The sequence below is a fragment of the Hirundo rustica genome, chromosome 3 (assembly GCF_015227805.2).
Source record: "Hirundo rustica isolate bHirRus1 chromosome 3, bHirRus1.pri.v3, whole genome shotgun sequence".
Classification (NCBI taxonomy): Eukaryota; Metazoa; Chordata; class Aves; order Passeriformes; family Hirundinidae; genus Hirundo; species Hirundo rustica.
In genome coordinates, this window is record NC_053452.1 from 31200729 (window position 1) to 31218575 (window position 17847).

At 39.4% G+C, this 17847-nt stretch overlaps 1 protein-coding gene across 1 annotated transcript in view; it reads left to right on the plus strand.

Moving 5' to 3' along the window:
• Positions 1-16340, plus strand: part of KCNK5 (potassium two pore domain channel subfamily K member 5) — a 35470-nt gene extending 19130 nt beyond the window's left edge. Inside the window, exons 2-5 of the mRNA XM_040060006.1 lie at positions 7388-7499; positions 8898-9064; positions 10182-10350; positions 11165-16340. Of these exons, the coding sequence (XP_039915940.1) occupies positions 7388-7499; positions 8898-9064; positions 10182-10350; positions 11165-11979 (1263 nt within the window). The 3' untranslated portion in view covers positions 11980-16340. The remainder of the gene's footprint in view (positions 1-7387; positions 7500-8897; positions 9065-10181; positions 10351-11164) is intronic.
• Positions 16341-17847: the final 1507 nt, after the last annotated feature.

Here is a 17847-nt window from a genome sequence, read left to right on the forward strand (position 1 = left end):
CGCTCCTCCATTGAGCTATGTTAATCCATATTTTGCCAGGATTTTTTTTCCCCTACTGGGCATTTTCAAAACCTTGTCCTTTGATAAGAGAACTATATTTTAAGACTAAACTGTTGATTGAAAAATGCAAAATATGTATGTACTTGCAATAGCACTTGCACTGCATTTATAAAGTGATTGGTTATGACAGCAAGGGGGAAACTTATCCCCTGCTATTTGTAGTTGATCTACATAGGAATGTAAATCTGGGAAATAACACTTGCTTTCCAGGGCTTGTTTTAATTTTTTTTTTTTTTTTCTATTTCAATTAATAGATGCAAGGGAAGGAATCCTGTATACTCATAGTGATCTCTCCAGGTTTTTGCATAATTTTCATGTATTCTTTTGGTTATGTGTGTTATTTACATCTGTCAACATCAAGCATGAAGCTTCTGGAGTTTCTGTTCTTCTAGAAGTGAAAGTTAACATTATTCCCTCAATGACTACTTGCTACTTTCCTTCAGTTTCAGCTTTGACCTTGTGGTAGGTGGCTACCATCCACAACCCCATTGTCCTGTTAGAAACAAGCTGTTTCTGCCTTGGATTTTGTTTGTTAAAACAGTCTACACAAGTTCTAGGATTATCAAGAGTCTTGCAGAACCTAGTTTAATATAGACCAGCTGGGGATTCACTCCTTTGTGCTTAGCTGATCCGGAGTCAGGTTGTGTAGTCAACTGAGGTCCTCTTCACTTAATGTGGAATTTATTAATTCCCACCATCCTTCCATAATGCAGGTGCTGCTGACTCATATCCTGCACCTCTTGCCCCATCCACCTTCCAGCTCAATTCTCTGCATAGGTCAGTAAAGGACAGTAAAACTTTCACAGGTTAGCAAGGCACAAGGGTGTTGCCTGTCAGACTGAGACAATGTGGTTCATTTGTCTTATTTTTCTTTCTCAAAAAAGGTCGCAAACCATTCCCGACAGAAGAGAAGTAGGAAATCCAGGACTCAGCTAAAAGACTTCTTTTTACATCTGGCATGGTTCTTGCCCTCACAAACATGAAATTCATACTGCAAACACAGATAATGCTGGGAGGGAAATGAGAGGTCAGCTATCCTAAGTCCTGTTGGTTCGTGTAATCCTGCCGAGACTGTCAAGTGGCAAAGGCAGCCTCAAAGGCTTGTCCTCTTGGCCATGTGTGCTGGCCCTGGTCGTATTCCCAGTGTGATTCAGCTGGGAACTCTTGAGTCTAAGCAAGCAGTTAGGGTAAGTCTGTCATTACACTAGAGATGAGAGTGAAAAAAGATGGCAAGGACAACAATTGTGTGCTTTTCTGGTGGCTTTGAGCTGCTCAGAAGGGGAGGATGGTTACTACCATCCTTTCCTGAGAACTCTTGCCTTGAGCAGATTACCTATTAAAGGTGCCAGGTGGCAGAAACATGCATGTCTAGATAGCATGCTGCTGTTTTGTGTTCTAGGCTGTGTTGTTTTTTTGTATTCTAATCCTCAAATATTTTTTTTTTCCTTTCCAAGAAGTGATGAGCTTCCACTCCTGTGTGCAGACACGTGTATAGCAGCCGTTCTAAGGATGATGTGGGAATAGCTGATCTTTCTGCTGCCTTGATGAAATAATTTCACCATACGTGAATTCTCTCAGCTTTCTGCAGCTCTGCCACGTTGTGTCTCTGGCTACCAAAGTAAGCGGAGTGGCACAGCAAGATTTTCTTAGCAGTACTGCATCTGTCTTTGAGGCTGGGAAGAGAGATGGAAAAAAATGTAGGTTAACATGAAGTCTTCGAAGAACTCAAACAGGACATTTTAATAAAACATTACTTGTGTACACCTCATGTATCTAGACATGAAAAGTAATTGGGGAGAAAGAGATTTTTATTCATTGGTAAAATCATTAGTTGCATAGTTGGCTTCATTTTCCCCTTTCTTATTCAAAATCCAAGCTGCCAAATTATTCCAGAGAGAAAAATGTTTTCTCTGATAGACAGTGTTTTCCATTCACTTGGGGGCACATCGGGGGTGCAGGGTGAAAGCCACTCACCTTCAATATCTACCTTATTTGTTTGTTTTCTCTTTCTCCAGTGACTATAACTCAGAAAAATAAATTATGGTGTTTTGTATTACATTAGATATATATTTGTTGTTTAACAACTAAACACACAAACTTACTTAGTAGTTGAGCTACAACAGCTGTACGCCAGGATTAATGTATTTGACTCTGTTTGATAATATGTTTGACTGTGAATCTACAACTTGATCTAGCTATAAAGTTCTTAGAAAACTCAGACTGTGCCTGTGAAATAGGTTCTGCTGCTTTTAATGTGCAAGCAGGCATCAAAGTGCAATATGCCAACAGGACAGGAAACTTCTGGCCATGGCCACTGTGCTGCTTGTCTACATGGTGAGACTGAGGAAGCTGTCCTGTCAGTCTAGCTGTGACCACCCACAGGTGTTTTTCCTTCAAAAGGGTTGATGATTGAGAGGGTTTCTTTTCTCTTTACATACGTGTAGTTAATCCTGAGATGGTATTATCCAGGTCAGCAGAACTTTGTAATGTATGTCTGACCTGGGAGTCTTAACATGTGACTCATGCTTTTTATTATTGGAAAGATAATCATTAATAATTAAACATGTTTTATTGCATTTAAAAATATGATTATTATAAACAGCTGACTGCTACTGTAACTTTATATCTGGAGCCAGAAAACCTAAATCACTGTAAAACCCATGTGGGACAAGTAAAAGGGTGTGCAGATTGCATGGCATGGATTTTAACTGTTTATGCAGCTTTAAAGTCACTACAAATTCTTTTAGACTTTTTGTTTATACAGCTGTTGTACCACTTCATCTATCTGTTTAGCCCTGCTTCTACTGAATTTGGTTAAAACTAAAATCTGGTTAAAGGTGAACAGCAGAAAACTGTTCATCTGATAGTTTAAATTTAAAATTTATTACCCTGGACAATTTTGTTGTGATTGACTAAGTTGTCAGTATTTTATGTACCCATGATTAGATAACTGCTGCACTTTTCTGGCTTTTTCAAATTGTATAAAAGATTTAGCTGTCAATGTGAAAAAAGATTGTTGTTAAAGCTTTTATTCCTTGTAGGAAAGTTTCTAAAGTACTTGGTAGGTTTGAAATTCAGTGTTTTTCAGTGCACTAAATCCTTACATCCTTGATAAAAGAACTTGAGAAAGAAACGAAATTACTCCTATGTTCTTTTGGAGTCAGAAGTGAGGACAAAGCCTAGGAGTCCCCAAAGGATGCGTCAGTTATTGCTTTAATGGATTCAGCTATTGGATCTAGTAGCAAGCTGTGATTGTCCATTACACTGTGTAATGCTCTTGAGAGTAGAATGAAAGCCATTGGGTCTAATTCCAGGCTTAATAGTTCAATTACGTCTCCTTTCTTGTGGAAAAACAGCGTTTCAAAAGACAATTGTTCATACCACTGGGAGAACCTTAAAGCTGCCATTAGGTCGATATGTCAGATCCCCGGGGAATGCTTTGAATAACATGGGAGGCTTCAGCCTCTTCAAGAGACCTGGCTCTGAGCGATAGCTGGCTGTTCTTTGTGTAATAGGGTGGCTCTTGGGCAGGATATGTTGCTCTAGTTTACATATAGCTGGTTTATTGTCTTCAGTCTGGTGTCTCTGTCTATCTGGCCACAAGTACCCCAGAAGTCCTTTTTTTTTTTCTTCTTATTGCTTATTTTCATCAGGCCCAACTGTTCCTTACTAGAATATCTTAAGATTTTCTTGCACTCCTTAACTCTTAGAATAAAATCAGTAATGGTGTGTGACCTGTATGGGCCAAGACTTTGCCTTGCTATTTTTAAATTTGTTTTGAGAAGTTTTTAGCCCTACTCTTACTCATGTAGGGGGGATTCCAGTGGCAGCTGCCTAAACATCTGAGAGAAATTCCTCTTCTTAGTTGAAGATAGAGGAGATTTAACAACTACTTCTTGTGCTATCTGGTGAACATGGAGTTCCCCATGTCATCAGAGGGTTAATAAAAATGTCACCAAAGCCAAAGGAAGCATAAGGCTGTATTGGAGCAGTGCTAGGGTTTGTGGGGAAGTGGGAAGATACCTTGCAAATGGAGCATATTGTCTGCTTGATTACTTTCAAATTACATCCTCTTTTCTACTTGTGTTAATGTCATGAGAAGAGGTAGTAGCTTTAAGACTGTTTAACTTTCAACAATAACACCAGAGTCTCTAAAACTTCTTCCCCTTTTTCCTTTGCTGAGAAGCAGAACTCGAGTTCACACACAGAATCACAGAATTTTTAGGTTGGAAGAGACCTTCAAGATCATCAAGTCCAACCCATCTCTAATACCTCAACTAGACCATGACATCAAGTGCCACATCAAGTGCCACATCCAGTCTTTTTTTAAACACTTCTAGGGATGGTGACTCCACCACCTCTCCAGGCAGACCATTCCAGTACTTTATCACTCTTTCAGTGAAAAACTTTTGTTGTAGGGAATGAGGGAGAAGAGAGGCTTTGATTCTGTGAGGCAAAAGACATTTGACTGAAAATACAGTCCTGCCTTTATCAGTATGAGCCGTCCTGAGGTGAGACCTAAGGTGATGTATAAATTACGAGTTAGTTATTTTCAGCTTTTGCATTTGGGCATACTTGAAAAGGTATTTTTAAATTACATCTTTCAAGATGCTAAGAACACTTGCGCCATCTATCCCATTCCTCCTCTTCTTCCTTACCTCCTATTTTACAATACAGAGACTTTTTGGAGGAACTTTTCTGTAGTTGAAGAAATCAAGCACAGCCGACTTGGGGCATTCTATATCTTAGCATAGGAAAACAAAAGCATCTCTGACACTAGAGCCTAACAAATTTGCCAAGCAAAAAAACCACAATCGTGTTTGCTGTTCAGTTGTATAGCGTTCACTCACACTTTTTTTTGTTTGTTTGTTTTAAGCCAAAATCTTTCATTATTTCAGTATGGGCAAAAGTTACGCAGCTTGGAAAGCAGCTACATATTTCCCATAGCACCAAAGCTATCTAGGCATTTTTTGTGACCATCTTTGTGCCTGCAGCCAGGATGCATATAGTGCATTCAGACTTATTGCAGGCATAAAATAACTTAAAAGACTGGTGTGTAGATCATGGATAATTGTGTGCTAATAGGGACAGGAAGAGGGTGTCAGCTGTGTCTGGAGAATTATCTGTGGTTCACTATACCAAGGGTTCATTTAACTTGTAGAGCTTGCCATCTCCCCCAAAATGTTGGCTGCCTGGATGCGAGGGGCAGCTGTGTGCCACTCAGTCCAGCAGCAGCTTCTTCCCCTCTGGTCTGGGCCCTCTTTTGACCTCCAGACCTCAAATCCTGGCAGGTCTTGCCGTAATTGTATGTACTGGGAAACTGAGCTCATGAGGTCAAGCCAAGGTGTATTAATACAATGAGATAACGCCCTGTGACAGTGGGAGTGGATAGTTCACTGAGTCTCTTGGAGATCACTTTGCTTGCTGAGGAAACAACTGAAATAAATCCAGGTCTGCTTATGGAATGGAAAACGACTGGAAAACTGGTGCTCAGTGTAACATTTAGGCAATGGAAGAAGTCAAAGCATCTTTTCAAGAATAATAGATAACAGATTGTGTTTTTCAGGTGATTTGGATGTCCTTTGGGACTGTCAGGAATTTCCTCTGCAGACCATGGCAGAAATGAGTGATTGTACTTTGATTGGTTTCTTCTCAGATGAGCTCTTGTGGTCCATGTATTTTTTTGGAAGAGGGGTGACATCGTGTGTTTTACTTGCCTGCTCTCAACCTGCCTGTTTTAGGGCTACTTCTCATTTGTACACCACTTTCTCATGATAAAGGAGTGCCTTGGTGAGAAGTCTGTCTTTTTCTCTCCAGAGCCTGTTGGCTATGGAAAGACACTGCATCCAGTTTTACACGCTCTTTGAGTTTACCAGGAGAAAAAAAAAAAAAAAATCTAAATCTTTATCTTCATTCACTTTCAATGCTTTTCCTTTTATCCTCTGGAACAGCCTTTGTGTTGAAAGTGCATTTTTAATTAAATTGTTTGCATCTTGTATATGTACAATGCATTCACTTTGAGGGCATTTTTATTACTGTAAGAGGGTGGTGATATGTAATAAGTCTCAAGAATAATTAACACCTGTGTTAACTTGTGTAGTTTTCAGTAGTAATTGAACTTTGTGTTGAGTCTCTGCTGGGTCCAAGATCAGATCTTAATCAAGTAGAAAGGAAGAAAGGGGTAATGGGGAAGGAATAGTTGGTTGTCGTTACCTTTATAAGTTCTTGACAGTTTAAGATAAACATCACCTATCATGTTTATTTCTAAATTATTTTTTCTAAAAAGTATATTGCTTCCAGTTTTTTAGATACTTAGCTGCAGATAGTTTCTATATTCAACACTTATTGAATGAGAAATGCAGACAGTGGGTAACATTACAAATCAACATTTGGAGATACCGTCACCTTTTCTGTGTATGGGTGTAGCCTCAGTTTTGTTCAGTGTTACACTGAAGGGAAAAAAGCAGAGTAACCTGGTAAAGCTTCAACTGATGTGACAGGGCAAAGACTAAATAACTAGAGATTTCCCAGAGAGAACATAGTATATCTGTTTGGTTTTTTTCCTTTTACTTTGGAGAAGTAGAAATGTGCTCCAAAATCAGCAAGATGCATGGGTTTGATCTGAAACTTTCACTTTCTTCCCTAAATAATAATTAGTGCTTTGCATTCATCATGGCATACCAGATGCCGGCGTGAGAGAAGAAAAGGGCCTGATTCAAGGACAATGATTGGAATCCTGTTGCATGAAATGCTGTAGGGGAAAAACAAAAGCAAAATAAATCTTAATTTCTCTGTCTTTGAAAAATACAGTTTTTTACAGTTTTCTTGTGGATGGTTTGACTTTGGTAGAGACAGCAGGTGACTTAACATGAATCAAATGAGCTTTGCCAAGGATTCTATGACATTAATACCTAAGGCAAGCTGTGGCACGTAACAGTGTTTTGAAATGGATAGTAGCTCTGAAGATGTCCTTAATATTAAACCAAATTCACAATCTGCACTGGAGGTTAAGTATTGGTTTAGTCTGAAGGAGTGTTATTTGCTTTCTGGAAAAGATCCATTTGGTATAAATTTGTAAGTCAAGTAAAAGTTTATCTAATTAAAAATTCCCTATTGAAATGTCAGAGCACCTGCATTAATTTTTCTTCTGGATGCAAGTTTTTAGTATTTCATAAAATTATTGTTGGTGAATATACTAGGCCAGCCTTCACAAAACACTCAGAGATTATTTTGAAAGTATGATCTAAGAGGGAAAACCTGAGAGGGACAGATAAATTTCTTTTTTAGGCTGCCAGGATTTTACAAGATTGTTATTTTTTCCTTACAGATTGTGTCAGAAGCTGCTGGACAGGGGGTTGCCATCACTGGGAACAATACTTTCAACAACTGGAATTGGCCGAACGCTGTGATCTTTGCTGCTACTGTGATCACTACAATTGGTAAATATTTACTGTGTCAACCTTCCTAGCTGTAGTTTTCTGCAGGCTCTAGTGTGTTTGTACTCTCCCATTTCTGTGTCAAGGTAGCCACCAAATAAAGTCCCCTTGGCTGGAGCTGCCTAAAGTATGTGCTCACCTGCAGATTCATAGAGGAAAAAATTGAGGGTTTTGGCACTCTCTCCATGTATGTACAGAAGAGAAAAGTGTGCCTTTCCAAGTAAGTAATGGATTAAAGGTGCTGTTAGGGTTGGCTGGTGTCATTCCAGTTCCACTGATCCATGCACTTAAATTTCCAAATCATAAAATTCCAAAACACAAACATAACTAAGCATTCCATTAAACTAATACCCAAAGCAAGTGCATATAAGGTTTTTGTATTGCTGTGTTACACACACGCGTCCTCCTGAGCTACTACTAAATTAGCAGCGTTCCTGCCTTGCAGAGCTAACTAGACTTTTTAGCTATGTCTTAAAAAAGGGTGAAGCAGAACAATGGTTGCTTTTTAAATATTACTACTAATTTGTGCTTGTAAGACCCTCTGCACTGGAAGACTTCTTCCTCCTATGATATATGGATTTTCAGATCTCAGCATAATTTGCCTTCTGCTTTTATAGAAAATTCTTTGCTACATGGTGTTGTTACACACTTGTTGAACCTACAACTGGAAAAAAAAATAAAAGGAATGGAAAATAACCAGAGAGGACTGAATGTAGATATGCCATATGCAGTATTGTGGTTTCCTTTATTATTTAAAATTCACAATACCCAGCTCATAATATAACTTACGAAAATGTTGACGTCAATAACACACCTAAACAAGAAAACTCTGTCAGAAGTTCAGAAAATAGGCTGCACATTTTAGAGCCTGAATCTGTAATGTCCTGTTGGGTTCTGTGATCTAAAAGAACTAAATTAATTTGAAATACCTTGCTCTTATTTGCCTTGCACTTAACTCACAAGCTCTTACCCTGCAAAGGTACCAGGTCACAAGGTAAATGCATATAGTGGATCTTTCACCTGGGAGCTAGCTTCTGAATGAAGTTTGAGTTTTTGTCTGTAAAATTGAATCAGTCGAGTTTCAACAGTGCTGCTTAAGACACCATATTAGAAGTTTTGCGATGAGTTTTATTTTATATTCACCCTTATCTTGTCCAGAAAAAGATGCACGAAATCTAGAGAACGCTAAAGTGTGAGGTTTTTGCGTGTTTGCTAGAGTAGAATTGGAAGGCATCCAGATTCAGAAGATGAGCAGCTGGAGTAAAGTAAATTCCTTTTAGATGGTGAAGTAAGGAGTGCCCGACACAGTGGATTCCTACTAGTGTTGTTTTGTGCACAGGTAGAATTGCCTTGAATTCTCTTCAACAAGAACAGAAGGAGGACATACTTAATCTCTTTCAGGTTATGGAAATGTTTCCCCAAAGACACATGCTGGGCGTCTCTTCTGCATATTTTATGGGCTTTTTGGAGTCCCTCTCTGCTTGACGTGGATCAGTGCTCTGGGGAAGTTCTTTGGAGGGCGTGCCAAGAGGCTGGGCCAGTTTCTGACAAAAAGAGGAGTAAGCCTGGTAAGCCTTTACTTGTTTACCCTGGAACTGTGTAGTTTTGATGCATGAATTAAGCTTACACTTCTTCACTTGCCTGTTTATCTCACAGCAAATGAACACTTGCACAAATACGAATTTTCCCAAATGGTGTTGCATTGAAACAACTGAAAAACGGATGGCATCTGATGTGTTAGTTCTGCAAGAAGTTTAGCAAAATAAGATCTCATAAAAACCTTTGGTACTGCTTCTTATGTTAAAGAACTTTAGGATAAATGTGCTTGAGGCTTCATTTCACAGATGTTTCATTCAAACTCCTCAGGCACAGAAAAGAAAATACACTGTCCTGCTTGGCTCCCACCTGGCTGTGTGCTAGTATGATTATTTCCCGCTGTGCAGTGAACCTACTGCAAAATAATATTTTGTTCTGAGTTACTGGCTTGTGGATTTTGGTTCGTGGCATTTTGTTACTTTTTTGGTGATGGTTTGTTTGGGTTTCTTTCTCCTTCTCCCTCCCTTCCCCACTGCAAGTGAATTCTCAGTTCTAACTCTGCACAAAGATGAGAGGCAGTGCAGAGACATAGTGCCTGGAGGACACTGAGGCTGCTTTAGGTCCTGGTTTCAGAAAGAGAGCAAGAACTTTATTGGTTTTGCATCTAAGAAGAAAGTACAGAAAATAATAGTGAGATACATGTGTATGTGCAGATTTGTACAAAAGTTGCATGGGTGGCAAAGGCAAGGAGTCACAAATAGGAGAGAAACATTTTAAAACACTTCTGATCTTCTGTATTTAAATGAGTAAAAGGAAAGTTAGAGGTACTGATGGCTTTTTAGACTAGAGTGCTATGTCCATATCCCATTCCAATTTATAAAACACCAGGGACTCCTTAAACTATTCAAAGAGTGTGAAGGAAAACTGAGGAAATAATCCTTTTTGAGCAAATAGTTGTAAGGTTAGGGAGTTCTGCCTAAAGGAAAAAAGACAGTGTGTTTACTTCAGTCACTTTTAGTGACTTGTAATTATGATAGCTAAATTTTTAGCACAAAACTGAAATATCTGATGCTGGCAGATGATTATTGTTGCTATGAGTGGAGAAAAAAATTTGATATCTTTCCCTAACTTTTTCTTTTTTCTTCACAGAGGAAAGCCCAAATTACATGCACGGCTATTTTCATTGTTTGGGGTGTCTTGGTCCATCTGGTTATTCCTCCCTTTGTCTTCATGGTGACTGAAGGATGGAATTACATTGAAGGCCTCTATTTTTCCTTCATCACTATCACCACCATAGGATTTGGAGATTTTGTTGCGGGTCAGTAATTGTGTTTTATGTATTGTTTCATTACATGCGTAGTGTGGCAATTCTACTTCCAAACTCTTAATTTGAAAATACGTTTTCTAAGCTTTTCCAGCACACTTTGCAGGATAGAACATTCCATTAAGGCTAGGTACTGATCCAGTGGGCTAGATCTGTCTCTTCAGCGTTGGTGTAGACATCTAAGGCTGATTGGGTTGATTTTGCAGCCAAGTTCTAGAGTTTCTAAGTCTTTCTGGTGCTCCAGGTCTGTATTTCAGGCACGGAGCTACCCTGCCCAGCATGGTAGTTGTGCACATTTGAATGGGATCCAGTATATTTAGCAGGATGTGTAGGCATTGGACAATGCTTTCTACACCTGCCTAGAACTAGTCAATGGGGAATGCTGAGCATATTCCTCTCTCCTTCCTAAGCCTCTTCTTTCTCTAACATCCACCACTTTATTCACCGCATCGGTTCTCGTAAATTTTTTTTTTTTCCTCAAGGAAGGTACCTATATATACATACTTCAGTGGCGGGAAGAAGACTTGTCATTTTCAAACAGGAAAATGTTCACTTTTGTATCTTATAGGGAGAGGATAAATATGCTTCATTTTTATTATGTTAGTCCAGTGGTCAAAATTCTTGTGGCCAAGAAGTGGAAGATGTGGGCTCAACTTTTTCTTTTGTTTCCCCACTCGCTGCCTCTCTGACCAGTGTTCTGACAAGGCTCTTTTAGTGAGGAAGAGGGCAATTCTCAGGGTCGTAACTTCAAAGGTTAATCAGCTGTGAGTCTTCTTTCAGTAATGTTTTTGTTTTTAATTTCCTGTAGGTGTAAATCCAGATGCAGACTATCATGTGCTTTACAGATATTTTGTGGAGTTATGGATCTATCTGGGACTAGCTTGGCTCTCACTCTTTGTTAACTGGAAGGTCAGTATGTTTGTGGAAGTCCACAAAGCAATCAAGAAACGGAGGAAAAAAAGAAAAGAGTCATTTGACAATCATCCTCGGTCTAAAAAACCCCTTCAAATGGGTACCTCAAAGGATGTCAACATTTTCAGCTTTCTTTCAAAGAAGGAGGAGACCTACAATGACCTGATAAAGCAAATTGGGAAGAAGGCCCTGAAGACAAGCAATGACAAAATGATTATAGTGGAAAATGCCAAACAGATGAATGCCAGTATAGATGTTCAGGTGACTTACACAAAGACAGAGTCATTTGAGTATGATGAGGCTTCTCTGGACATTCAAAACGGTCACGTACTGAGACCCCTCCATGACAAGCGTATTGGAGACAGCCCTCTGGAAGGAACCATGTTCGTGAACCAGCTGGACAGGATCAGTGAAGAAGAAGGTGAAGTGTGGGATTCCAGAGACTATCGACCCTTAATATTTGAGAATGCCAATATAACATTTGTAAATGAAGATGAGGATGAAGAGGAAGATGCCTCAGATGATGAGGAAACGTCAAAATCCTCTATGGATGATAATCTTGCAGAAGAATCTGAAACTGCCAAAAAACTGGTTAAATTCCCATCCTCCGATGAATCTACCTTTACCAATAATGAGCTAGAACTTTCTGTGCCTTATGAACAACTGATGAATGAATATAATACAGTAAGCAATGTGAAGGCTGCCACGTGAGGCGTGCTGGACAATGGTTTTCTGAAAGTGGTCAGTGCATATTGAACATAGAGCAAGGAGAAAAGAATGTTTGCAGCTTCTCCTGTCTCTTTGAAAACAAAAGCAAGTCCCAAACTAAGAACCAGCCTCCTTTTGCCATCCTAAGTTGGCTTCTGAGCCCGTCAGCTTTGCTTTTCTGAAAGACTTGTAAAATAACAGTTGAATTTGGAGTCGCACTCCTTCTTTAGATTTTATGGTTCTTGAACAAAATAGAAAAGACTAGTTAATACACTGGATCTGCTCTGAGTTCATACATTTCATTGAGGAAATAGTTTGGGAGTGTAACTATACTGTTGCAAGACTGTTTTGGGCATCAAATGTGTTCGGTTACTCCATTAGGCTTTCACCTCTGAAAACCTGGATTTGAATCCTGCTTTTATCACAAATGTAATCAAGGGGGGTTGCCCATTGTTAAGTTGTTACTGTCAAAAATATGGCGCTAGCACGCTGTACTTAATGAGAAACTTTGGATGGAATGCCAGGACACACAGATCGGGGCTGAGGTGTGCTGGTGGACTGAGAAGGAAGCTTCTGAAACATCTCTGTAGAATATGTCAGTGCTTGTCAAATTATAGTGAATTCTAATTCCATAATTAAAATATTAAAATTAAGAGTTCCAAAGGAATGGATTGAGAAGGAACCCTCTAACAAGGAAGAATCATCTGGGTTGAGGCTCGCCAGTTGGGCTGTTGAGCTGCACATCAGCCCCAGAACTGTCAAAGAGTAAAGTGACTGGAAGAGTTATTGATCTAAGCATGTATGAGCACAAACAGGATGCAATTAACTTTTTTAGTGTTGAAAGTGTCCTTCCACTGTCCATTTCCTGACGGAAATACTTGAATGAACCTTATACAGTATCTGTTTATAGGTGAAGTTTTACTGACACTGTTCTTCTTAGGAAAAAAAATCACCTTGGGAAGCACAGATATTCTCCAAATGCCCTAATGCCTGTCAGAAGGGACCTGTAGCACTGCTGCTGCTATGGGCAGTGTGTTAAGTCAGTATTGTTGTTTGATGTTCCTCCCTGCCTTGGTACTTCAGACATGACTTGAATGGGAGATGATTTTTGAAACAGTTGATTACGCTTTGTATAATTTTTTTGTTGTTTTCTAGTTTGACCTATGGGCATATACAATGGTTATTCTGTCCCACTTGATAGAAGGTTGGGCAGTATCAAACCTTGGGCAAATTGAGATGTGATCAAGTGACTTCAAGCCATAAGGCACTTTTTTTTAGAAGGAACTTCGGCTCTAAGCTTCTAAAAGTATTATCTTTTGACTTGGAGATGATCTATTCACTAGAAGGAAGCATGTCTGTTCATAACATGTATGCCCAAATTGTTTTGGCTACAAAGAAGTTTCACCTTTTTTTTTTTTTTTCCCCTTTCTTTTTCTATATCTATGCATTAATCCTGACAACTCTTTCAAATGAGGCTCTTGATTATATGCTGCCAAAAGATACTGATTTCAGTTTTATCCAATATACTTGGAACAGAAGATAGCCAAGACCTTTAAACCTTTTAACATGTCAGATTCTGCTGATCTGTTTGGTTTTAGAGTATTTAAGCCATTACAGTATGTCTGAAAGTTTCCAAAGTTCAGTGAACAGTTAAAGGTTTTCTCAGTCATGTTTTCAGTGTAATGCTGGCAGACTCACTAGCTCTGTAAGAAGACCTTATGGAACCTTGCAATGCTAATCTTAAAATACTGGCTATTTCTGATAACTACAAATATTGGCTGCAGCTTCAGTTTCTGGCCTGTTTTACAGAAGAAGGAGGATATATGGGAAGCTGGCACCCTGGTTGGATAGCCTGGGAAGTTTTGAAGTTACCTACTGTGAAACAAGGGACTGTCTTTACTATTCTGTTTCTTTCCTGGAATTTTCCACATATGACATTTTTTCAAATAGAATGTAAACACGGTGGCCAAACTGTGGCCAACTTGTGTCCACCTCTGTTATACTAAACAACTGTGGAGTCAACATAATTTGATTTGTATTTAATTTGCAATTTATGGTAGTATTGTTGAAGAGATTCTCATTTGTAATCAAATTTTATTCTATTGAAGCTATTTGGAGCAGGGGTGGCTGGACGAATTTGACTTGTATCTGACAGGAAAGAGGGAGAGGCCATATCAAGATGATTCTTATTTACTTCTAGTAAGATACCTTAATTCCCACTCATAAAATTACTCCAAGCCATTCAGGTTTTTGTATCTGAAGAGTTGTGGTTGACAGCTGTACTTTATAACTGTAAGAAATGTTAGGTAGGAGTATGTGCATATGCGCAGGATGTTTTTGTTGTCAGTTTAGCCTTTTTTTCTTTTTAATATTTCTTGTTTAAAAAAAGTCCCCATTAACTTAAAAGAAAGTGAGAAAGCACTCCATTTAGCTTTTGTTGTCCTCCAACTTGTCTTCCATTATTGATGCAAAGATCAAAGTTTTAATAACAGTTAGAAAGCTACAGGACAATGAGGAGAGAAAATACTTTCAGCAAGTGCGTGAAGCGGAAGAGCATAGTCCAATTTTCATTTTAAAAAACAAGAAAAAAAGAAAGAAAAAATTCTCTTTAATACTGAAATAATACAACCCAGACACTTGGCTGGGCTGCTGTGATTGGGAGGGGATGTTGCACACTGGAACCCAGACTCTGTTCTGCGTAGCAAAGTGCACTTGTATGCCAGAGCTGAGAATAGATGGGATCTGTTTCATATTATCAAGCTAGATGTGGCTCTCTGGCCTTTCCCAGTGTAGTCAGCATAGACTATAAGTCTGCATAATAAGTATCATGGGATTTAAAGTAATAGCTTAAATTTATTAAAACAAAGTACAATATTCCCAGTTTTTCAGGGAAACATGATCACACCTCACAAAACTGTTCTCAAGATATCCTACCATGTGCCTTAATGTAATCTTAACACTGGGAAAAAATTCCTCTTTACACAGGGGCCAACAGAATTGGTCTTGTTAAGCCCTAAACGTTTCAGAGTTTTGGAGGGGTTTACTTGGTGCATAGCTTTCATAGTGGCTCTTTCCAAAAAGCTGAACCATTCCCAGGGTTTTTAAAATTATGGTGCCATCTCAGAAGTGCTGAACAAGACAGCTTTTTGCCCGCCTGTCTTCCGTGTCTTGAGAAAAGAAGCTGCCTGGGAGATCTAAACTAACGTCTTTCTGCCTTCAGATTTACATGTAGTGACTTAGAGGGGTATCAAGCTGGATTTTGTTCTATTCAGCTCCAAAAGTGTCTCTGAGTGAATTCCCCAGTGCTACCTGGTTGTGTCTTGTAGTTATTTCAGTTATTTGGTCAATTTGGAAACATTTTCTTTGGATGTCAGTTGATTTCATTTGGCTAACTAATAATGTTAATAGTTTTCTTAAAGCTGTGGAATTGGTTTTATAGGTGAGGCTGATCTCTTCCTGGAAAGAGAGGAAAGGGGTATTTTTAAAGAAGGAAAAAAGCTTAGTAGCATGTATAAGGAGGGATGGAATAGCAGTGAAAACTCTTCTTTCTAGCTGATGCCTATAAGTTGATTTTATTTCTACTCACATCACGTGAAGGATGGGTTCACTTACTAATTTTGCCAAGATGAGCCAGTACTTTCAGTTTTATTCTTTTTTAAAAAATTAAATCCTGAAATGTGACCATGGAAGTCTGTTCCTACAAAAGGCCTTTTAAGTACTGTAAGACTGCGACCCCATTCTTCATGACATCGTTGGGATGCTTCTTGGGTTGTATTGGTTGCATTGCGCTGTTGAAGCCTGTTTTTACCAGAAGGGCATCACGTTCGGATACCTGTCTCGCATCAGGCAGCCTGACACATCTGATAACACTGGTACGAAGTCACTGAGGAAATACAAAATCGGAGTGTTAGATTTTTCTGAACTAATGCTTCGTGAGTCTGTTGCTGGCAATGGATGTCACACTGCATGCAGAATTAAAACCAGACCGATAACAGATCCATGGTGACACAGCTGTATATGCGAAGATTTTATTTTTCCTCCAGTTGATCTGGGAGAGTCGGTAGAGACAGACAAGGAGAGCAAAAAGCAATATGTCTGTTGACTAAACAAAAGAACTTTGTAGACATGTCATTTTTGTGCCTCGTGGGATTCATTCCATTTGTGATGGATTTAGCTTTTAAAAATTAGCTTGTCTTTCATACGGCTTTTGACATTCGTGCAGATCTGACATCACTCCATAATATGCCTGTCTGTCTGTTCTTTGTTGCTGATTGTCACTGGAATCACACTGTATGTAAATATTTGCTAAGTCTTTGTAAAATGTAATTTATTTTAATATTTTGCAATAAAAAATTTACAATTTATCCTCTCTGTCACGAGAAGAATGGCAATGAATATTTCTTTTTACAACTACCTATGCTTGTAATGCACCTTACATTGAGATGAGGTCTGGTCCTGGTCCAAAGAGCTGGAGGGTAAAGAGCCAAAAAAAGCGAGTTGTTTTGTGCAAGCAGATGCCTTAACTTGTATGGGGTATTGATGACTTCAGTTCAACGGCATCTGGTCTTCAATTAGATACAGCATAGCAAAGCATTTTCAATGTGGATTTTGGACAGCTGTTGAAAAATAAACTGAAGTTTATTTTAAGGGCTGTGTTTTATCAGTGGGCCGCTTTTAAAGAAGATGCACAGAGATGGGAAGTGTTAGAATTAATCAGTAGTGTGATAAAATAAAATGGACATTTATGGCTGGTATCTGAATCTCATGCCAGAGCTATTAAAATATCTGAGTAGCTGTTTATGAATTTTCACAATATTTCTGGTAGCAGTGCTCACCATTTTTCAGACTAGAAGCACTTGCAGTCCTACAGCTCCAGTAGGTTTGTTGGCAACATGCTGGAAAATAGCAAACTGCCTGCAGCAAAATGTGACTTGGTGATACCCTTGATAGAGATGGAACCATCTGAAGAAATTGGGACAACCTCAGCCTGAGGGAGAAGAGACCAAACCTTGGCTTTTAGACAACTGGGTGGAATTGCTGAGGCACACGCTAGGGAAGCGGGGAGATGCGTGGGCACAGGAGCAATGGGTGGATGCTGTCGGATTTGAGTGAGGGTGGCCAATCTCTGGTTTTCCTCCAGCCACACAGCAGGAGCAGCGCAGGAAGTGCCTGACTGGTGACTGATGCCAAAAAGAGCCCAAGAGCAAGTTGGCAGCTCCTCATGGAGCTGAGGGCAGCACATAGCATGGAGTCTGGTAAACACTCAGTAATGTTTCTATCAGCTCCCAGCAGGTTGGAGACTACTGTTCACCTTCTGCCCTCGGAATTTTAGTAGTGTCAATAATTTATAGAGGGGAGGGTAACAAGAAGTAGGAAAACAGGACAAACCTGTATCTGTTACACACCTGTTCTTACGGTCCATGCCTGCCTGCAGGTTCTCTGAACAACAATAGCTTAATAGATGGATAAAACCACAGTTCAGCTGTCACTTAAAAAGCCTGAAATGTTTTCACTGAATGTGTATCGTAGGCCTTTACAGTGCCTGGTGCAACATGATACCAGCAACCTGCAGCTTGTGGACACAGAGAAATCAAACCTTTCATTCTGAGAGATAAAGACAGAAATCGGGACGAGTTGCAGTTCGGGGCCATTTTAAGCAGGGAAATGCTCCTCCATTCAGGGCAATTTCATGTAGCTGGACCCAGGTCCTGAAGAACCCATAAAATACCTTTCTCAACTCTTACGCAAGGAGGTGATGGAGCTCTGTTACCTATAGGTTAAAGAGGAAGGGTTTTCTTTTTAAATTCGTGACTTGTACCATGTCCCTGTCAGCAAGGGTTGGCTGGTTTTTGTGGGATTTTTTGGTTGGTT